The 23509-nt window shown below is 43.2% G+C and overlaps 1 protein-coding gene across 6 annotated transcripts in view; it reads right to left on the reverse strand.

Annotated features, from left to right (window-relative positions):
* PCM1 (pericentriolar material 1) overlaps positions 1-23509 on the reverse strand; it is a 152536-nt gene that overhangs the window by 126398 nt on the left and 2629 nt on the right. For 5 of the 6 annotated variants that reach the window (XM_085852689.1, XM_085852686.1, XM_085852690.1 and 2 more), the window contains exons 3-12: positions 22279-22512; positions 19376-19687; positions 18965-19135; positions 18788-18874; positions 16892-17066; positions 16585-16694; positions 6923-7118; positions 5152-5443; positions 1613-1813; positions 1313-1476 (exon numbers count right to left, since the gene is read on the reverse strand). In XM_085852689.1, coding sequence (XP_085708815.1) covers positions 1313-1476; positions 1613-1813; positions 5152-5443; positions 6923-7118; positions 16585-16694; positions 16892-17066; positions 18788-18874; positions 18965-19135; positions 19376-19687; positions 22279-22512 — 1942 coding nt within the window. The remainder of the gene's footprint in view (positions 1-1312; positions 1477-1612; positions 1814-5151; positions 5444-6922; positions 7119-16584; positions 16695-16891; positions 17067-18787; positions 18875-18964; positions 19136-19375; positions 19688-22278; positions 22513-23509) is intronic. The other variant, XM_085852688.1, reaches the window with a different exon arrangement.

Genomic DNA, 23509 nt, shown 5'->3' on the forward strand with positions numbered 1-23509 from the left:
AAGTTCACTGGTGTGCACACTGCTACCTTTGAACAACACAAAGATCTTCGTTCATCCAACAAGTGCTGCAGCCAAGCAACATTCCTTCAGAACATCTCACTATTCAGGAATGGATGGGGAGGCCCTTGCAGCCAACAGCATGGGGATGGAAACTGGAGGACATCCTGATTCCAGTTGACACTGACCGTCCCATTGCTCCAGACACTCTGCTCAACATGATTTCTTGTGGCTGCAGAGCAGATGGCTGTGGAGTGTCATGTGGCTACAGGAAGATGGGGATGCACTGCTCTGCCCTGTGTACAAAGTGCACTGGTCAAACCTGCAACAATGCAGCACCAATGCCATCCTTGCTGGATGCTGAGGGAGAAACTGAAGAATCAACTCCTGTTTCTCCAGAAACTGATGATGAGGATGATGACTGAGGGTGAACACGTGTCATGTTGTAAATATGTTTCACAAGTTTTAACATTTGTAATTGTTTTGTTAATCGTTTTTTGTTAATGTATTGAATACAATACATGAATATTCTTATTTTACTCTATTTTTTTAAGGTTTCTATAGTATTACCACAGATATGGTGAAAATTGTTCATCGCCCAGGAGTTCATAGGTTTAGACCTATGTATAACTGCATAAGGATTTCATCAAATCTTCAAAATATTGTTGAAATTGAATTCCCTGCCACAAAAAACATATGTTTAGACTCATTATTTGCATTTTTATTATGTTTTAAGCCTGAAATGAGAAAATCTCAAGCTGGCAGCCATCTTGGACGCCATCTTGAATTTCTCAAAAGCCCCAAGGGAGATTCTTGGGGACTTTTAGTATGTTATTCCTGACAGTTTTCTGAGCATTTCCTGAAAGTTTCAGCTTGTTATAAAATTTTTCCGGGTCTAAACCTATTACTCCTGGGCTATATCACATTTCTAAACTATTACATTTCTAAGCTGGCCTCCAAAGCCAGTCGCCGACTGGGCATCCTCTGTCGTGCAAAGTCCTCTCTTGGCACACCTGAGCTCCTGACCACATACAAAGCTTTTGTCCACAGCCTGATGGAGTACTGCTCTCCCCTCTCGTCTGGCTCCCCAATCTCACATCTTGCTCAGCTTGACACCATGGAAACCAAGGCCTGGACATTAAAATTTATGTAGAAATGGATATGTAAAATAATAATAGAAAGTAACCTCAAGTTACATTGACATATAGGGTAGTTTAAAATAATATAATAAATACTAAAAACAAAAATAGGCAGGACAGGTAACATTGAGATAAAAAAATGAAATAAAACAAATAGGAGCGCTTCAAGTACATACTTTTGCTGGGGGGTTTGTGACGTTGCACACTGGCAACAGCCTGGCATTCATTTCCGAACAGCCGAGTTGGTGTTGTGATAGAATCCAGGGCATTCATTGACCATTCCATTTGCTCTCGAGGGTGGTTGTTCATCATACGCTGTTGATCCTCTGTTTCCAACATCCTGTGGATAAAACGAACAAAGATACTCTTTAAAAACAATTTGCTGCATTTTTTTTTTGCATCAAAAGTAACTTGCTCTTCATATCCAAACTGCAAAGAACCAAAAGTGCCCAAAAAAATACAACTACATGGATTACCTGAGCTTCCTCATAATCTGGTTATGTTCCTGCTGCAACTCCAGCAGGAAAGCCTTTTCCGGATCCAGTTGATCAACATTACCTTCGTAATCCTCGCAGTTCAAATCATTGACACTGTTACATACGTCTGACGTTTGCTCGTAGAAACTCGACAAACTCTCCTGGAGTTTTCCCAGTTGCTCACGAAGTCCTTTCAACTGCCTGGCAAAATAAAATAAAAGTTTAAGTTCCTTTATCGTCTTTCAAATGGGTTTACAGCAAAACTTTTAGTAGAACTCTCAAGGGCTGCAAGTTACATTTCCGCTATATTTTACACAATCCACAAGTACAACACACCTACGTTGTGTGCCCAATATTTGGATTTGGTGCAACAAATTACTTTCTGAAGCTACACCAACACAGCACAAAATGCTCATGTTACTGCATCTACCTCAACTCAAGCAAAGGTGCAGTGTTGCCTCAAATTAGAATAAAGGTAACCACAGCTTAGCATGCCTGTAATAGGTAAACACAAACATGCACATCACGCACTTACAAGTCATCAAATTTAGGAGTGCCTTGTACTTTTCCCACCGAAAAAAAAAAAAAACAATTCATGTCTACACTACATGGCCAAAAGTATGTGGACACCTGCTCGTCCAACATTTCATTCCAAAATCATGGGCATTAATAAGGAGTTGGTCCCCTCTTTGCTGCTATAACAGCCTCCACTCTTCTGGGAAGGCTTTCCACTCGATGTTGGAACATTGCTGCGGGGGTTTACTTTCATTCAGCCACAAGAGCATTAGTGAGGTCAGGCACTGATGTTGGGTGATTACGTCTGGCTCGCAGTCGGCGTTCCAATTCATCCTAAAGGTGTTCGATGGAGTTGAGGTCAGGGCTCTGTGCAGGCCAGTCAGGTTCTTCCACACTGATCTCGCCAAACCATTTCTGGATGGACCTCCCTTTATGCACAGGGGCATTGTCATGCTGAAACAGGAATGGGGCCTTTCCCAAACTGTTACCACAAAGTTGGAAGCACAGAATCTATATTCCTCCTCCACCAAACTTTACAGTTGATAATGCATTCGGGCAGGTAGCGTTCTCCTGGCATCCGCCAAATGGTGAAGCGCGATTCATCACTCTAGAGAAAGTGTTTCCACTGCTCCAGTGTCCAATTGTGGTGAGCTTTACACCACTCTAGCCAACACTTGGCATTGCACATGGTGATCTTAAGCTTGTGCGTGGCTGCTCTGCCATGGAAACCCATTTCATGAAGTTCTTGACGAACAATGCTTGTGCCGACCTTGCTTCCAGTCAGCTTGGAACTCGGTAATGAGTATTGCAACCGACGAGATGATTTTTCCACGCTACGCGCTTCAGCACTCTGCAGTCCCGATCTGTGAGCTCGTGTGGCCTACCACTTCGTGGCTGATCTGTTGTTGCTTTTAGACGTTTCCACTTCACAATAACAGCACTTACAGTTGACCAGGGTAGCTCTAGCAAGGCAGAAATTTGATTAACTGACTTGTTGGAAAGGAGGAATCCCATGACGGTGCCATGTTGAAAGTCACTGAGCTCTTCAGTATGGCCCATTATACTACCATTGTTTGTCCATGGATGTGTGCTGGATTTCATACACCTACCAGCAATGGGTGTGGCTGAAATGTCGAAATCCACCAATTAGAAGGGGTGTCCGCAAAACACACACACACACACACACACACACACACACACACACACACACACACACACACACACACACACACACACACACACACACACACACACACACACTTTGGCTATTTTCCAGCTATTCAAAGAAAAGCAAATAGGTGCAGCTCACATCAAACACCTGGTGATCTAATTACAATGGAAACAAATCACCCCAAAGGCTATTCTGTAAAATTTTTTTTAACATTTTCAGTTTTCTACATACAAGTTATTACGATAAGGTATTGGTAATCATTTTTAAATAATAATTTATCTACATAGATGCAATAAGGGGAAAGCAATACAAAATTCTTCCCTTTGTTTTTTTAGCTTATCTGGAATTTACATTAAAGATAAGGTATTGTCATCGCGCACCATCCGTCTCCTTTTCCGACTTCTCCAGCCAAACCGCTGGGCCAATCCGACTGAAATTTGGCAGTAACGTTCGTCTCCTGACTGGAAACACGAATTACAAGCCTAGTTCCGATCACATGGCTTTGTAGGTCAAAATGGCTGACATAGTAAATTTCTTCAAAAATCTTCTTCTCCAAACCCACCAGTCAGAATGCTACCAAATTTGGGTTGCAACATTAGGCCAGGATAGGGATGTTAAATTGTGCATCATGTCCATCACACGACTGGAAGTGTGTGAAAATGGCCGACTTGGTAACTTTTTTTTTGGAGGTGGGAGTGGGGGGAAAAACAATCTGCTTATATCCCTTCTGAGATCTTCTTCTCCAGACCCATCAGTCAGAATACTCCCAAATTTGGGTGACAGCATTAGGAAAGGGTCCTAATGTTAAATTGCAGAGGCCATGCTGATCATGTGACCGGAAGTGTGTCAAAATGCTGGTCATGCAAATTCCTTCCAAAATCTTCTGTAGACCCACCAGTCAGAATGCCACCAAATTTGAGATGCAACATTAGGCCAGGTGAAGGATGTTAATTAAATTCCGGAAGTCATGCTGATCACGTGACCGGAAGCATGTCAAAATGGCAGACTTAGTAAATGTTTGAGAAAATCACGCAACTTCCTTCAAAAACCTTCCTCTCCAGACCCACCGGTCAGAATACTACCAAACTTTGGTTCAAACATTAGGCCAGGGCCCAGATAAGCTACAGGTCCAGTGGTCCTATTTTTTGTATACAATGTTGAGGCTCGTAGAGGATCTGGAACATAGCACAGATCAGGATGTAACAGAAAAGGAACAGTAGAAACGGGGGGGGGGGGGGGGGGGAGGGTGACAGTTATTGTCACCGCCCCAACTCATCCATCAAGTTTCGTCATAATCCAGCCACAATATTTTGAAATATTGTATTATATATCTCTCAATGGTGAAAAAAATCACTTAAATAATTATTGTATACAGATTCGGTTCTTCACCAAAATCAAGTCAATTTGTCCTAGTCACACACCCAACCTGTCCACCAAGTTTAGTCCGAATCCGTCCATAACTTTTTGAGATATGGTGCTCACGTACAAACAAACAAATAGGGATGAACACAATCTCCATCCACCTTCAGTGACAGAGGTAAAAATTACATTGACGATTGATCCAAAAACACCTTCAAATGACCTGATTACCATCATCAAATTAACAAGAAAATAATTAAAAACTGAAAACTTGATCTTATACTCCACCACAAAAATATAAATTTGCCAAACGGTGCAGGTCCAGCAAGTATAGCTGACAGTAATCGTGAAGTCAAAATCTGTAATCTTGTAAATGCACTTTTGCAGTATGGAAAAATTAAATCCATAAGAGTTGTTAGGGTTGGTTGTAAAATGAAAATCACCACATTTGAGGTAATCAATAATAATAAAGATTCTTTCTTCTGGCTCTTACTCAATTTTTTGGTGATCGAGGCCCTCTTGCTCACTGCCATTATCATCAGAATTGAGCCTGAGCCCACCATACGAGCAAGAAGGTGCTGCGCGGTTGTATACACCGCCTCCAGGAGACCTTCCCTGACTGGTTTCTCGTGGTGGTGTGGCAGAGAAGGCAGAGCATGAGGAAAGGCGTGCAAGACTGGGCTGATGTGTGGCTCTATCCACAGGAGCGCTGGCCTGACGTGGCAGAGGTAACCGAGCCTGACCTTTCTTCAAGTCATCGAAGCCCGAAACAACTCTCGCAGAACCTATGTTGGGTGGGTGGTGGGAATCCAGCTCAATTTAATCTTCAGAAAAAAATAATCGAGTTTAAAAGCAGATTCATTAGTAGGAACTGGCAAGGCTAGTACATTAAATAAAAGTTCAAACTTCAGAAAGCAGAGATGCATATTTATATTAGTCACCCAGGCACATGAAAGAGCTATTAAATGTATCATCGAATAAAGAAAAAAAATGCAGTACAATGGGATGTTAACCTGGTTTGTCTGCACTGTATTGTGAAGGAAATCCTCAGCCTACAATGCCAATCAGGCCATAATGTTCTTTTGTCAGTTTAACAACTATCAACTTTGGAGCTAAATGATAACCCACCTACCAAACATCATGTTTAGTTGCACTTGCCAGTGTCCGATCAAAACCTCTCGCGAGAGCTTGCATGCAAACTTATCCTTGTTGAACAAGATGATACACTGCCAGACAACTTGCTTGAGAATAATGACAGACTTGGCACAAAATAAATTAACTAGGATCGGCAGTCCTTGGGTTACGTAAGGTCGACATACGTAAACGACTTTAGGTAAGCCCCAAATAATAATTTTTTTTTTTCGAGATTCCTCAATTTGCTCCATCTTTACGTTCACTGACATATGGCCCAGTTTGGCACTATTTATTGTCGTGTGTGTAGGGAATCCATCCTGGGGAGGGATCAGGATGGACTCTCTGCAAACCTTACACTTGTTGACTGGCTCCCACACCCCGAATGAAACCAGGATCCTCCACACTCACTCCCCTCCTGCTCCTCACACAGCCACGGCACTATTATTTCCCCCAAGGAGCAGTGATGTATTTTTAATGAGTCTTCAGCGATGAAGCTATCGGACGTGGGACCATTAAATCAAATGTGTGCAAGGACAGAAGACAAAGAACTAAGGAAGAGCACGAAAGGATGGAACGGAGATGCAGAAAAGAGTGAATGACGAAGACAAATGGTGCGACGAGAAATTAATCGGCAAAATGCGGAGAGTGAAAGAAGGAACACGAGTGAACAAAGCAAAGCGAAAGGAATAACAGAGGGAAGGACATAAAGAGGGAAGGATGAGAGGAGAGAAACAAGATGAGACTCATGTTCATGTGAATAACAATAATCGATCAAGCCCCGAACTCTCTCGGGCCGTAAAGCTTCAAATCTGTTTTTCTACTCCCTTTCCTTTAGAGGTTCGACACATAACAATTTTCAAAAAGTAGGCCTGTCTTTCGGCCTCCATTTTTAACCTAGTATGTTACATGTAAATGTTCAATTATCTAATCTTTTTCAATTTTGTTCAGATTTTACTCAATTCGACATGCGTAAAAATCGACTTAAGTAAGGGTCCCAGGAATGGACCCCTGATGCAAATTGAGGACTGTATTATTCATTTGGAAATCAAGATTTGACAGTTAAAAATAAAATATAAAAATCCTAATAAAGGTGAAGAACACAAGGCAGCCCGAGCACCAGAAGTTCGTACGGTTATCGATATCCTGGTTAGGCAGCCTCCTCAAGTCCTGCTTCGGCTCATCCATCCGCTGCTTCTTCTCAAGTTTTCTGGTTAACCTTGACCTCTCGCTAGACGATTGGGGCCCACCATTCTGTTCCCGCAAAATCTTCTGTGCCTCTCGATTTAGCGATGAAGGCTCGACTGGCCTTTGGTTGTTCGGAAATGACTGTAACCACAATGCAAAAAAAAGAAAAGAAAAAAGAAGTTGGGATCATATCAAGCAGATAATCAACATTATGTACTATGCACACCCAGCAGAGACACCATGTTGGTGCTACTTTTACTATATTAATGTCAGATATGCCAATGCAAAATGCATAAATAATTTTTTTTTTAATCCATGCAAAAATAATCAACCAAAATGCAAATAAATAAATACACTGGAAGGTAGAATTTGACATGAATGCATCAATGGATATGCCTCCATCTATGTTAGATACCAACCCTCTGTCCAGGTTATGATCTCAATTAAAGGTCACATGAAAAACTAGAACTGCACTCAATAGAGCTAATACCTTCACCAGGCTGAACAGTTGACGTTTTGTATCCCACCGATACGTCGGATCTGAACCAAAATCAAATCGGCTTGTTCTCGTCACCTCCTCAACCCATCCACCAAGTTTTGCCATAATCTGTCCACAACTTTTTGAGATATCATGCTATGTATCGTTTTTGGCCATATCACTTCATGAAGAATCACTTTAAAATCTGTTTTTTCCCCTCCACTGCCAAACTCTGGAACTCTTCACCTTCTCATGTCTTCCCAAACACTTATGACTTTCCCTTTTTCAAAAAGCAGATTTTTTACTTCATCAAAAACTCCAACTATTCTCCCTTTCCTTACTTTTCTATTCACGCAGTTGTTTTATTTAAGGCTTGGCCTCAATGAAGACTATACAGTCCTTGCCTGCAGCCTTCAACATAATTTTTTTTTTAATGCTTGTATCCAGATCTTCACCAAAATCTAATCAATTCATCCTTGTCACACACCAAACTTCGTCTAAATCCATTCATAACTTTTTGAGATATCCTGCTCACAGACAGGGGTGAAAACAACCTCTGTCCACTTTTGGTTGAGGAGGTAATGAAAGTTCCAAGAGAGAAAGAAAGAACTAGATAAGTAGAAGAGAGACAAACAGCAGATGCTTCAAACTGGAGTTACCGTCTGCAAAATTATTTTCAAAGGGCACATGACCTTTGACCTCTTTAATCCAAAGATGAACTGATTCAATTTTAGATTTCAGTCCATATAGTCTGGGAGCCAAATGTCATTTTTTCCCTTAACCTTGCATTAAAGTTTTTTTACTGTTGATTTTGGTAGCCAAGGGTCTCTATTTTCAGAAACTGCTTGATGACATGTTGTCACCCTTGAGAAATTTGAGAAATTCAAGATGGCATCCAAGATGGCCACCATTACCTATAAATGACCATAACTCCCAAACTATTCACCCTAGGAAGGTGATTTTTGTCTCTATACCTAGGTTTTAGGGGTCAAGCTATCCATTCGAACCAAGTATTATGTTCATATCATATTGTAATAGACAGGCACTAATACTTCACTATTGTCTTTTCAGGTGCTGCCCGTATGGCAAGTAAAGAATGAATGAAGAACAGTGCTTTTTCGTGTCCAAATTTGGATGTGAGAATAAGACCGAACCGTTGAAAGACACTGGCCCTGTCAGAATTCAAAACTTTCTCAAGCATAGCAAAATCTACAGGGACAGGTATCATGAGCTTCTTGAAGAAAAAGCTAGTGAAAATCCTGAATGCATAGTTAAATGTCACAGAAACTGTGCTTCAACATACACTTCAAGCGTCCAGGTTGAAAGGCACAAAAGGAAGAATCCAGAAAGTGCTTCGTCTTACATTCCACCAAAGACCAGGAGACGTTCATCACTACCAGGATTTATCTTCAAAGAACATTGTTTGTTTTGTGGTGAAACTTGTGTGGTTGAAAAAGATCCGAAAAACCCAAAAGGTTGGCGACCAGCATATTCATGTCGGGAAATAGGCGGCGCAGGTGGCAAGAAGTCACTCAAGCAAACTATTCTTGAAGCCTGCAAACGGCGTCAAGATGAGTTATCAGACGTTGTGCGGCAAAGGGGAGATAGTGCTTTAAGTGACCTTCACGCAGCTGATGCAAGGTATCATGTGGATTGCCGAAATAGCTTCTTGTCAGAAAAAAAGTGTGGCTTCAGCTGCAACCAAGTCTGATAGCCAAATTAACATTGATCCTGCCTTTGAATCACTTGTTGTAATGATCAATGACCCATCTGGCTTCCCGAATTCAGTTGAGTTGCATGAAGCATACAGAGAATTCAGGGGTGATAGGCTGACACGTCGTTTAATTGTCCCAAACATATGCGAACGCTTCGGAGATGAGTTGGTGGTTTTAAAGTCTCCAGGGTTAGCACACATTGTTAGCTTGCGATCTATAGCTGCAAAATGTATGCGATTGGTTCAAGACGAGGACGATGACATTGATGTAACAATCAACAAACTGTGCAAAGTCATCAGGCATGAGGTCAAACTAATAACATTAGATAAAGATTGTTATGATACCAGGGTTAACCGACAGGAATGTAGAGAGACTGTGAATGACACTTTGATGAAACTTTTAGGGAAGCTGTCTCCTAACCTAGATAGGGCACTACCTGCAGTTCTCATTGGTTCAATGGTAACTGGGGTGATGAAAAAGCAGCCCACCAGTTTGCAAATTACTCTTGGCATATAAAAAAAAAAAAAAAAAAAAAAAAAAAAAAAACTTATCAACGTGTTACATGTACCTACGATGAAGTACGGCATTTTTAACATTCAGCTGCCAAACCCACAACCATGGAACCTTCACTACCAGGCCTATCAACTTCAAGTTCAAGCTTGGTTCAGGTTATTGTAGACAATTTTGACACCGACATATCGTCTCCAAACGGAAAGTCATCCACCCATTCCCTTGCCATGCTGCTCACACAACCAGATAGTAACAGTAGTGAAACAGTCCAAGAAGACACCATTAGGCGTGTGAAAAAGGAAGACATGGTTGAGCCACTCGAGTATGACGTCGAGATAGAGAGATATAATGGTCCCAAGAAGCCTCCGATGCCACAGAACACCCCCAAACGATCAGTTCAGCCCCTGCGTATGCTGGCACAAGTAATTTCAAAGGGAAGAGCCAGTGAGATGGACTTCGCGTTCCTTCAAGACATGAACAACACACTAGATTGTCCTGAGTACAATGGGTACAACACTGGGGCTGCACGTCGACAGGGTCATTCAGCACAACCAAAGACGAAGGCTGTTTACCTTTCCTTAACAGACATGATCCTGTCACACCCAGATACCATGATGACATCAATGGCCGTTGCACAGGTCAACACACGCAATAATCGGGCAACAGTTCGTAGTTTTTACTTGTGATCTGCAGCTGTACAGGGTCGCTCGAGAAGTTCAGTGGACTTATCCAGAAAGGTTCTCAAATGTTATTCTACGGTTGGGAGGGATGCACTCTTTCTAATGAGCTTCATTGGATCTATCGGAACACTGATGGCTGATACCGGTCTGTCAGATATAATGTCCTCTGTTTGGCGGTGTGTCGAAAATGCTCACTGGAAAAAAGTTTCCCCAAGATTGAATAGTATAGAAGATATACCAGTGCTTGTAAACTGGTAGCAATCTTGGATTTCTAGATGACATCATCAGTATATGAACTTTGATCTGATACAGATAGATGTGTCTCCAAAATACCCAGTGATCGACTTTGAGTAGATTTGGAGTAAATAGTTAAGGAGATATGCCAGTTTTAGTGTTACGGTGGCCATCTTGGAAATTACCATTATGTAATACGATATTAACATAATACTTAGTTCTAATGGATAGCTTGACCCCTAAAACCTAGGTATAGAGACAAAAATCACCTTCCTAGGGTGAAGTTAGGGAGTTATGGTCATTTATAGGTAATGGCAGCCATCTGGAATTGCTCAAGGGTGACAACATGTCATCAAGCAGATTCTGAAAATAGAGACCCTTGGCTACCAAAATCAACAGTAAAAAAAATTTAATACAACAATGCAGGGTTAACCCTCTCTGCTCCCAGACTAATAAGTGTGTCAAGTATGGTTGAAATCTCTCGAGTGGTCCATAAGTTATTGTCGTGATTTTTTTATTAAAGGGGACTTCACCTTTGAACTCAAAATTTAATAATTTCATCTATGTATTATAATGCATAGTTCTGCCAAGTTTGGCCTAAATCCCTGAAGCGGTTCACAAGTTATCACGGTAACGAAACTTGATCACACATGCACAGACTGACAAGCCAAAATCATAATGCCTCCGGTGTCAGAGGCATAAAAAAAAAAAAGGATTGTGGTTGGTTGACTTCATATGAAGCCAACCAAATCTCAACATAATCATAAAAGAGGGGAGGGAGAGCTTTTAAATTAAAAACTCAACAATTCAAAAAGGGTGGGGGGGGGATGGATCAAATCAAAATAAAAGCCATTTGAAAGAAATATAGGACAGCACATATTTCTGCATTGCAAAGTACCCTAAAAGTTATCAAGCAGTTTTTCAGGCGATCACCTTTTCTTATGTACAATGTAAAAATATTGTTGTGGTTGACCAAATTCGCAAACCACCATTCAGGTCCCTTAGGTGAGATATCTCGGTAAGTATATGTGTAGTTAGGCCCAAACCCGTTGTCTAGAGGGAATAAATGTCATTCATGAGGGCTGCGACTCTTCAGAATAGCCGTTTTTCTTTTACTATCTTTATTTTGGACCAACCGCCATTATTACCACCACCAACCACGTCTTAACAGCCATCACAACAACAACCACCAACCACAACGCCGCTTCACCACAACCGCCACGACCTTTACCGTCACAACTCGCCACCATCTCGCGCCGCTCGTGGGCACCGATGCTGGACTCGTGTAGAGCGCGCACCGAGCAGCGTGTTCAAAAGCATCGCGGACTTTCCGCAGAAAAACGGATCAAAAACGACTCACGCCCACTTTTGTTCCGTCCAATCGGTGAGCGAGGGGCGATTTGGCCCCGCCTCCAGGGCGTTGGAGGGCGGTCGCTATATGCAAATTCATGGATCAAAAAGCATTCACGCCCACTTTTCCTCGGGCCAATGGGGAGCGAGCAAGAGAGGTGAAAGGTCGGAGGCAGAGGGTCAAAGATGAAGGAGCGAGGCCACGGGGGATATAAGGGGCCGCGTTCGTCAGTCGAGTGCAGTTCGCAGGAGGAAGAGTTCGGAGTTGGAAGTGGAGAAGAGTTCAGTTCGCAGTTCGGAGTCAGCAGTTGGCACAGTGCAGTTGGGAGTTCGCGGAGTCGGAGTGAAGAGGACGGAGCTGTGGAGAGGCGGCGGCGGCGAAGGCGGACGAGGGGGTGCTCGCGTCGGATTCGGGGAACTGCGGAGAGAAAGGCCGGCGGCGCGACCGAGGTCGTGGTGGAGACGCTCGTCGCGGGACCCAAGAGTTTGTGAAATCCTCCTTTCCCCGAGCATCAGCAACCCCCTCCTGTTTCCCCCCGCGCTGAGATAGTGCGACAAAAGGGGGCCCCCTTCCCACCCCCTACCAGACACTGTCCGTGAGGCCCGCGGAGTTGAGGCACCACCGCCGCTCCGCGTCTCATCATCAGACGGGTAGGCCCGACACGGTCTCGGCCCCAGGCCCGCCTACCCCCTCATCCTGGAGGGTGGTTCTCTTTTCTTTTGCTTTGGGAATGTGTGTTGTCGGCGCCGTCTGTGAAGTAAAATTGTATAAGTGTTGCCGTGTGCTCGCGTAGTCGGTATTAGATCTGCATTGTCGCATTTGCTTTTTGTCTTCTTCTTTTCCATGTGCTTTTGGTGGAATTGTATATGTGTGCTTTCCGTTCATCGCGAAATAAATGTGCTTATTATTGAACTGTTTTCCCGCTTCGCTTCGTCATTTCTTTCATTGAATCCTCATCTTGCTTCACGTAAAGGGTTGGTCATGGGCTAAGACGCCCGATAATTAATCGAACCGTCGAGGCCGACGAATAACACCGCTCGGTTATCCCGATAGTACGGAACGGGTCGCTTAAGTGGCCCGTGTCCGAAGTCGACCTGCGGCGAGGTGCGATCGCCCGGTCTACCCTCCGTGTGGGTACTTAGGTAGGTCGAATTTGGCGAGCAACCCTATCCCACGCGGGGGCCGATTGGCTCGATCGCGGTGAGACCGAAAGGTCCACCCGTGACTGGTTCCCGGCGTTAGTCTGAGAGGGTCACGACTGGATTGTCCGTCCGGTGGGCGACGTGCCGCGATTCGAGTTACGTGGTCGTTCGCACGCTGGCGGGCGCAAATCCGCGACAATATTGTTGCGGGCCGGGGGTCGGGTGAGAAGACCACTGAGGGGTGAGGGAGGCCATCTTGGATCCCACCAGACTCCCCGGAATTGTAAGTCATCACACTGATAATTCCGTGACGCGGCAGGTCGCTTAACCGACCATGCACACCAATAACTCAACCACATGACTTCGGGTCCTCCGTCTAGTTAATCCGGTTACCTAAAAATACCACGTGATTCAATTACTAGGGAACCGGATCACTCTACCTGACCGGATGCAGCCGAGCAACACTTCCAAGGACGTACAGGCTAAAAGGAACGGATTGTTGGGAATAAAGTCCCGGCTAAGCTAAGATTTGGACAATACAAAAACGAGCTGGGAACATTCCTTATAGTAATTTATTAACAATGGGTGAGGAAAGGTATGTGACATACGATCAAGATTTATTGGTGCATGTTGTGCAGAGACAGGGAAGAGAGGTGTGGTGCAGCAATAAACAAGCAACTTATAAAAGCGGACGCAGAGCAGACCTAACCTGAAAATAATAACAATCTTCTGCAGGTTTATTTATGTAGACAGGCGCCAGGACACACGCACACACCTCGATGAAGTGGAATGGAAGCAAGACAGGAGAGGAGTTGAGGCTACGGTCTCTCGGTACCTTTGTATAATTGATACGCGGTACCCGAATGCACCACCAATACGTTTGGGGGGAATGCTCCGTGGCACGGTACCCCCCCCCCCCTGACAGCTAGCGCGTCGTCTCCTGCTTCGGGCAGCTCAAGTCGAGACCATGGGCGTGAAGGAGGGGCTTCAGTTTGGAGGGTGGAGTCAGCGTTATGTGGGCGGAGAAGAGCAGGAGCCCAGCAATGACAGAAGGCGGAGTCGAAGTCCAGCTTGAGCGGAAGGCGAGGCAGGGCAGCAGAGAGAGAAAGAAGGATCTGCTCAGACCTTTATAAGCCCCGCGGCGTGTGGCGGTGACGTCACCGGAATCGGGCGCTCCGACTGGGCCTGACCCCCTGCGCGGCTCGGCCGCGATGGCCAGAAGCAGCAACATTCCACTTTGGGCAAGGTGACCCCACGCCATGATATGAATCGCCCACACCGAACTCCGCGTTGCCTTGCACTCTGAATTGCCTTGCACGAACCCCCGGGCTATGCCCTGAAGACTGGCCGAGAGTGGCGTCGGTCCCGCACGCCCGCTCTGGCACCCCAAGCAGCGCTACCCAATGCGCCCGCTCCGTGTGCGCCAACGTGGCCCGAGCTGTACGACATGCCTCCGCATGATCGCAGCTTCGCTGGCCGTAGAGGCAAGAAGGTAAGATGTTATGGCAAACCCATGCACTCGTGCCAATTCGTGTGCCCATTCGTGCCCGGCTCTGCACGATAAAGTGTCGCGGGCGGTACATTCGTGCCCCGCTCCGGACGATAAAGTCACGAGCGGCGCACGGGTCTGCCTTCGAGCAAGACCATACAGTGCGCATGGATCCGCCATTATGCACGTGGCCAGCGCTCGCGTTTGCCGGGCGAAACCCAATCAATATAATTAGTCCAGAAATGGGTTGAAAGGAACGCGTCGCTGGCGCCTTGCAGCATGGCATTGCCTTTCTATTATCGGCCTCAGTACGCGTTTCATGCAGCGTGGGTGTCGTGCTGGGTGTGTTTCCTGTGTTGTGGAAAATACCATTGAGTGGAAATTACCGCTGCGTGTGCGTTTGGCAGGCTGTGTTTTCTACGGAGGGGTGTGGGTGTAATGCCTGCTGGCCCTTTGCTGAGGACCCATCTCACAGCGAAGGGTGCACGTGGCTCAGATTCACCTCAGGAATAATCAGAAAAGAAGAGTAGAAATGAAATAAAGAAGGAATGTTGTAAGCAAACATAGCTATGAGATCCTTGCAACGCACGCCCCTGTTGTCCCACTAGACAAAAGGGAAGGGACCATCTACACGTATATTCATGGAATAACTGTCTTGGGACCACTATCTGTTGGATGCATGTGGTTCCGAGACCGCAACAATATAAAGCAAAAGGCACGTATGCTTGGAGCTTTTTTAGTGGTACACGTCAACATTTCAATGTGTCCATTCAGCATCACCGTGTTTTCAGCAATTCTCAAGATTTATTAATTTTGTGTTTCGAGCAATAGAAGAGGGAAGGTAGAGGTAGTAACAGGCAGAGTTTGAAAGACAGAACATAATTGATGGGCAAAGGATCATAAAGTGAGCCAGTCTTTCAATAGCAGGTAAACTATACAACTGCACATGTCGTTGATTGTAAAAAGTCAGTTTGCTGAAGATCTGAAAAGAATGATGCAATTTAGTCAAAAGTCCTCAGTCATCCATAACTGATAACTCTGGAAAAGGATGCAATTTCTTTCAAAATATTGATTGGTTATACAATAATGAGTAATAAATAAAATACCCCCGAGCGGGAGTGCCGGTCATCTCAGTCAGAGGTCGAAAGCAACTCTGTGCCAGACTGGAATAGGGGCAGTTCATAAAGTACGTACGCTCTACTTCCGGGTTTCAAAACCACCCACCCCACTCTGTATGCAGGCTAGTGACCACCCACACCTCATACATCGCTAATCGCTTGCAAAGCCAGCAGTTCCTTATGAACCGATGTTTGTAAGCGAATGACGATGCAGTCCCTAGCGATGTAATTTACCTTTTTTTTAATATCACAGCATGTCAATTTTGAAAATAAAAAGTACAAATTGACATTCAAAACAATGTTAATGTCATAAATGAAAGTAAGTGTGCATATAAACTTGTGTTCTATTGTTTTAGTTAAATCTGACAAAAGCTTCAAATGTAATATTTTTCTCGGAGAGTTCCGGTTCTTAATTTAATACTTTTATTTTGTATGTACTTTATGAACGGCTCATACGGGGAATCAGAACGAAGTTTGAAGGGCTATAAAATCGGAACGAGAGCAAATTTCAAAAAAATGGCTCGTGTTGATCTAGATAATAGTCCGTAGTATCTGAATCACTAATAACATTTGATCTCTCTTGATAAATGAGGGAGGAGATAGGATTTGAAATCGACGATTTTCACAACTTTGACAGCCTCGTGACGACCTTGAAAGTTATATCGTTGTGCATGTCTCATCGACCTCTATCCATTCCACTATTGGTTATTTGTCTCCACTCGGTTTGATTGTGGACGAACCGACAGACTTCGAGACTGGGGTTATGAGGTCATCTCAACTGAGATGATAGAGATGACCTAAAAAGGGGTCCAGAGAAGACGACTGAAATAAAATAAATAAATAAAAGGATTGTGTGCATAAGTGGGACAGATGACAAAATAAAATCTTACCTTTGCATCAGAGTGCTTATTATTGAACTTCTGCATCATTTCAGAAAGTTCTTCATGCAGTTCAGAGGTGAGGCTTCTCCCAGACACACAGCCATTCGCATCTGTTAAAACTATATTTAAAAGGAAGCAAAAAACAAAATATTTTTAAAAACAATTGTTTTTTTTTTAATCTAGCTCAACTAAATTTGTATCACAGTCATTTTTTCAATTAAAAAAAAAATTGTATCGCAAAAAGACCCAAATTTTTTTTTTAAAAACGAAGCAATTAAATAGTAATATTAAGCAATAATACGACAACGAATTTTACCCAAATCATCCATGTCAACCATTGACTGTTCAGCTGTTTGCTGCAGAGACAATAGCAGCGCCTGCCGGTCTTCCAACGCCTTCAACTGCTCTTGCTGCATCAGCAATTTGCGCAGCAATTCCCGTTCCTTCTGCAGGTTTCGCATCTCCTCACGCAAGTTATGTTGCAATGGTCTCTATCAACAAAAGGGAGCACCAATAAAGTCTGTTTCACAAAACAAACGTTTGCTCTGAAGGAATCAAATTAATTAAGAGTATCCTGCAGGGCTCAAAACACATGGGGGCGGCAGGCCGATTCACCCTCAAAAGCTCCAAAATAGCCCTTGAAAATAAAATAAATCAGACGAGGCAATTTTTTTATAAATATTGAGAGAAATGCCACCTCTGTAAATATCAGCATGCATTATGGAAAGTTGAAGAGCATCCAAGCAAGATTACTATGTCTACGATATATTTTTCATTCCCTAATCCACAAAACATCCCTAGCGATCTGCATGCGGGTGCCACAATGTTTATTTACCACAATGGGTGTAAACAATAAATAGTTGCGGAAGCGGCTGGCAGTCTGCAGAAGCGAGGGGAGAGGGAGAGAGGGAAAGTGAGGAGTGAGTGAAAGAGAGAGTGAGTGAGTAGTGAGATCAAGTGAGTGAGAGAGTACGATGGAGTGAGGGTCTTGAGTCGGCTGTCCAGTTTACTCGAGTCAAAAGCAGTCCACACTCTTGTCCGTCCGGCTTCATCTTTTCTTTCACTCCCTTTGTGTTTTTTGCTTTTACGGTCCCTTTCGTGCCTTTACTTTCACTTTTGTTCCTTCTCGCACCTTACACCTTGCATCCTGTTCACTGCACTGCCCATCTGGCTTTGTTGTCAGACCCCTTCGCCTCGTCAACGCCAAATGGTCCTGCCAAAATCTACTGTTAGTTTTGCGTCCTGTTTTTGTCTGTTATGTCTTGATCCGTTCAATGTGCGAGCTCTTCAACTCACCTCAACTATGTACATGTTTAAAAAAACAAAAATCAAAATCAAACAAACAAACAACGCATGCACGCTTTGAAGTTCGCCGGAGAAAAAGGCCGTCTTGACCAAAACATCTGCAACCTATCAGCACTACAGAAACTTCAAAAGCACCTTCAAGCTCATATTCTAAAACAAAGACAGGTATATCTATAGTCTATACTAAGGAGGAGGAGGAGGAGGAGAAGACAAAGACGAAGACTGTTTCCAATGAAAGCACCATCACTGCTATCCATTTGTAAAAGTGCAAAAATAAAGTCAATGAAAAAGAAAACCACCCCCCCCACCCAAAAGACGATACAAATACAGAAGGTAATTTTACTACATGGCACATCACCAAAGAAGGAATCCACAGGCAAAGTGGTGGAAACTCCCCCCACCCCCCCCCCCAAAAAAAAAAAAAAAAAAAAAAAAAAAAACTGGCTGTTATTTTTCCTCAAAATAAATAAGTAAATAAAATAAATAAATAAAAGCTATGAAAATGTATTTTATTTTGAGCCCTGTTATACTTCCTATAAAAGGCATCCTAAGCAGAAGCCTTTGAAAAATGCCAGCTAAATGGCATAATGTACATCTTGGACATCAGTTTTGAGGGTAACTCCACAACAACAATACAATTATAATGGACATTAATATTAGACTGTGTTCAGTGTTGTGCTGAGCATAACAAAGTGACAGCACTCTCGTCTGCATCCGTGAACCAAAAAAAAAAAAAAAAAAAAAAAAAACACGGTACTATGTACGAGGAATGAGCCTTTCAATTGCAAGATTTCTCTGCACCATAAGACTAAAATACCATTCCCAACCCTAACTGCTGAAAATAAAGAATCCAGTCATACATGTAGAGATAAACAGAGAGGGGGAGAGAGACAGAACGAGAACATACTGCTTCAGGTGGCGACAAGCATGAGCCTGCCCTGGCAGAAACCAAACTCTTCTTGGAAGCAAAATACTGCTCCTGGTCTTCATTTTTCTGCAATCAAATGATTGAGTAAGAAAAGTGGAAAACTATAAATCATGCATATTAAATATGTGCCAAGGAACATGCTTAATGATTGTATACCACCATTCTCTGGAGGAACTTCATGTACATTCTTTCTTCTTCCTTCAAGAGCTTGATAATCCGTGACAAGCGAGTGACTTTGGCCGAACATTCTTTCTTTTCCAGCAAATCGTCTCGGATAGATATTGCTTTGCTAATATATTTTCTCACTTGCATCAGTGAGTTCATTACCTGAAACCGCACAAAAGGACAAATTACTCACAAAATAAGAAAAACCATTAGAATGGGGGGCTACTAATACACTATATAAAAGTGTATGATGAGCACAGAACTGGTCATTATAATTTTTGGATTGATTGAAAAAACCAAGAATAGAAGATTTTAACTGTGACGCTTCAGTATGGAACAGTACGCAGCTACGCTATCACTGCTCCCTCAAGAATGGGCACAATGAGATCTCAAAGTCTTTACCTCGTTGCTGTGAAACCTCCCTCGAGGAATGCTCTCAATTTCAGCTTCAGAGGACAGGGACCGTCCCATCTCAGAAGAGTGCAAGTGGTTTGGCTGTGGTGAGCTGGAAGGGTCGGGCTCGGCGGACGATGAACGAAAGTGCTCCACTTCCAAGGCATGGTCTTCTTGGCTTTCTTTGCCATCACCACCGCTGGCACCGCTCCTGCTTCCCACTTGTTGCTGTAGAAAACTGAAGGGTTTACGGCTCTCTGTTGGTTGCCGCTGATTATTCGCAGCCATAGTACGACCTTGGGAGTCACTGCCAACACTTCTCTGTGATCGAAAGAGAAAGATTTCTTTATCCACTCAAATTGGCACCAAGAAAAATAAAATGCCCTTCCAGAATTGCTTTTAACCAAGGAAAACAACTACATGAGAAGGAAAACACCCTAAAACAATAACCAGATTAAATTTTTTTTATAATAATGACCTTCCAGTGAACACAAGTAAAACAACTGTGCAAAGATTAGTTGGGGGGTGGGGGGGGCAGAAAATCAAAGGAAAGGTATATTTTTATAGAAGTAGAAATCCTCGACAAAAACTTCCAATATCATAAAAACAGACCAACCTATCCACACCCCAAAATGAATGCTCTCCCTGTCCTCCCCAGCAATCATAAATGCTGCAAGAACTTTGAACAGGATGTTGTGATACTTGAGGCCCTATGCATGGTACTTCCTGTCAGCCAAAGATTTTCAAATAGCAACAATAGAAACATTTGACTTAATAAAGAAAGCTGAACAAAGACTCAACAACTTCAGAATTTATCAAAACTTTTAAAAAAGCTGTGGCAATAATTTTCCAGGACATAAAATAAAATAAAATAAAATAAAAAAACGCACTTTGATCCTCTCTCTTCAAAGTAACTTCCAGTACTTGCTCCCTTAAAAAGCAAGCATGTTGAGAGGAAATCACCGAATCCAGCATTCTTGGAAAAATTGAGACAATCTCAACCATCAAAGTGTTCAAAATCCACACTGCTGTTGTGTTGATAAGTAGAGTTGATGGAGCAGTAAAATCCCAAAAGTATAGAGTAATGCTTTGCCGAGAATTAAAAGTACTAAAAATCCACGGAACTGAATTTTTCAAGGAAGCATTTTCATCAGAATCCACAAACACGTCGGCATTTCCTACGTCTCAGCAAGATGGGTCCCACGAAAGCAAGCACTCATGATTGACAGCATTGGCTGGAGCCACATCGCAAGCTTCTCGAACTGTCTGGTGCAGCTCTATCTGACTATCGCTTGTCTGGTAGATGGTGGCAAAAGGTGGCTTTACAATCAAGATCATGAACCAAAATTTGAATTCATGCAATGGAAGCACAACGGATCACCATCACCACCCAAATAATTTTGAACCCAACCCTCAGCCAGCAAGATCATGGCCTCATTTTTCTGGGATGCCTCGGGAATCCTGCTGATAGACTACACGTTTCATAAAAACCATAATGATAACCACTGAGGAATATCACGCCATCTTCAAAAGTTGCGGTAGCAAGTGTTTGCTCCAACGAAGGCGTAACACCAAAAATGTCAGCTTCGCGTTGCTTCTCACCACAGTTAGCGCACCTTGATTGACATTCTGTTAATTTCATCCAGTTCTACCTGCCCACCAACAGATAAACACTAGACTTCATAAACATGACAAGTTCTTCATTCTATAAAAATCTACAGTTGATCATCAAGAACAAGCTTGAAGGGATGTTGAACAAAGGTGTGTTCCTCCTTCACAACACCTATGCACAAGGCTCATGTTGTGCAGACCTCCATTTGTGGCTGTGGTTTTGAACAACTGGATCACCCAGTGTACACACCAGACATAGCCAACTGTGACCATCATTTATTTTGACACTTCAAGTCGCACTTGCATGGCCAAACATTCACCGAAAAAGGAAATGACCGAGGCCACAGAGATAGAGCTGAAGGAGCAATCTGAAAAGAAAAGAAAACTAATTTGGTGGAATACACAGTTTGAAGAACAGATGTAACAAGTGTAATGCAGTCAAGTGACACCATATCAAATTGTTTTGCTTTTAAACATGTGCGTTATGGACTCATTCCGAGAAACACCCAAACTATACACTGCTTAATATGTTGAGACAAATTTACAGGCACCTTCCAAAAAAAATGGGCAAATATTTTAGCTGCACATGTCGACGTCTTCAAAAAGCAATGATACCTGTGAAACTTTATTACCAAATACACCCACATTATACAAATATTGCCACTACATTTCAAACAATAACAACACCATTTTACAGGCCACAAATATCGCTTCCCAATTTTTCATCGTTAATGAACCATCCTTCCATTGATACCATACTCTGTGCAGAGCGTTGGTGCTGCCTAAGCAGTCTCCTTGGCTATTGGACACAATCCTGGACTGATCGCCACAGCGACACAGGATACCAGCAAGCTGGCACTCATTTTGCCGTCGGAAGGATGACAAACAGAATCAATCCCACCTGGTATAAATTCAACAGCCGAGTGAGATTTGAACTCAGAATCATAGGGTCTCAAGCCCATCGCCCTAAGCATTAAGCCAATACCAGGCATACCGTTAATGTCACACCAAAATGTGTTAAAGGAGATTCAACTGAGAGCACAATTAATTTGGAGTTTTGTAATTGAAATGTTCACCACTCAGTGCATCACAATCATCCAAATTAAACTCGGGGGGGGGGTGGAAGGAAGGGGGGAGAGGGAGAAAGGAGAGAGTGAGGAGGGGGAGAGGGTGAGGTGGGAACAAATGTAAAAGGATGAACAAAATATAAACTGCCACAAACCCAGCATACACCAAATCACAAAGCACCTACATTTCAAACCACCCATAGAGTTTGCCATGGCATTTAAAAACAAACATACTTCATCATAGTCACTGAAGTTGATCCACTGTTTCAAGCTCTCCATTTCGATGCGCTCACTCAGAGGAGTCTGTGGCGTAAACTTTGTACGGGGCATGGTGTGTGGTGTGTGCCGCCTGCACTCTCCATCTGAAGACGAGGAGGACTTGCTTCGCTCCTCTCTGCTATCACCATCCCCTGGCTTTTTGTTCTTCTCAGGTAACTGGTTGCCATATTTTGCATTAGAACGCCAATCCTGTGGCAAACAATGCAATGTCAACAACTTTTCAAATAAATGTTCACAAGCAGAAGTTTTCTACCCAATATTTAGTCATTGTGGAACTTGGATTCTGTGAAGTGCATGTAACCAGAAGGGAAGATAAATATTGCACCATTATATTGATTATAATTTTAGTCTCAAAACCTTCAAATCTAGGTAACAGGATTATTCTTGATATGTACATTATTGCTGGTTGACGTCAGTGGCAAATCTAAATCAGCACAGCACTGACAAAATGCATACATCTGCCAGGCTGAACAGTTTACATTTTGTAGCCCAATGACAGGCTGCATCTGCATCTGGACCTGAACCAAAATTGAATTGGCTTGTTCTAGTCACCGAACAAACTCATCCACCAAGCTTAGTCATAATACGTGCACAATGTTGAGATATCGTGCGAAATATTGTTTTTGGCCTGACCTCATTCCATCAAAAAAAAAAATTAAAAAAAACCTTCAAAAAAATTCTGGTATCCAGATCTTCACCAAACTCTAATCAATTCATCCTTCTCACACACCCACCCCAACCTGTCCACCAAGTTTCGTCCAAATCCATCCATAACTTTTTGAGATATCTTGCTCACAGGCAGACAGACAGACAGACGGGGTGAAAACATAACCAGCGTCCACCTTCGATGGTGGAGGTAAAAACACAGAATCACATATTCACCCATCTTGATACAACAGCAGACACATTATTGTCATTTGACGTCAGTGACTCTTTTGGGAAGGTGAAAAACGTCCCACAGTCTGTGGATCTCAATGACTGGTTCACCGAGGCATAATGGTTACAGCAAGTCGAGGTCCATGGTTTGAATGCCACTCAGCATTGAACAAACAAAACAAACAAAACAAAGAAAAAGGTACAGCATGGGAAAACAACCATAGGTCGGCAACCATTGCGTATGCTTGATGGACCTCATGATGTTCTCTTGTGTTGGTGGTGGTGGTCGTATGGCAGCTTAGCTGCCGGG

The sequence above is a fragment of the Eptatretus burgeri genome, chromosome 13 (genome assembly GCF_056783735.1).
Source record: "Eptatretus burgeri isolate ZD-2024b chromosome 13, Ebu_testis_v1, whole genome shotgun sequence".
Classification (NCBI taxonomy): Eukaryota; Metazoa; Chordata; class Myxini; order Myxiniformes; family Myxinidae; genus Eptatretus; species Eptatretus burgeri.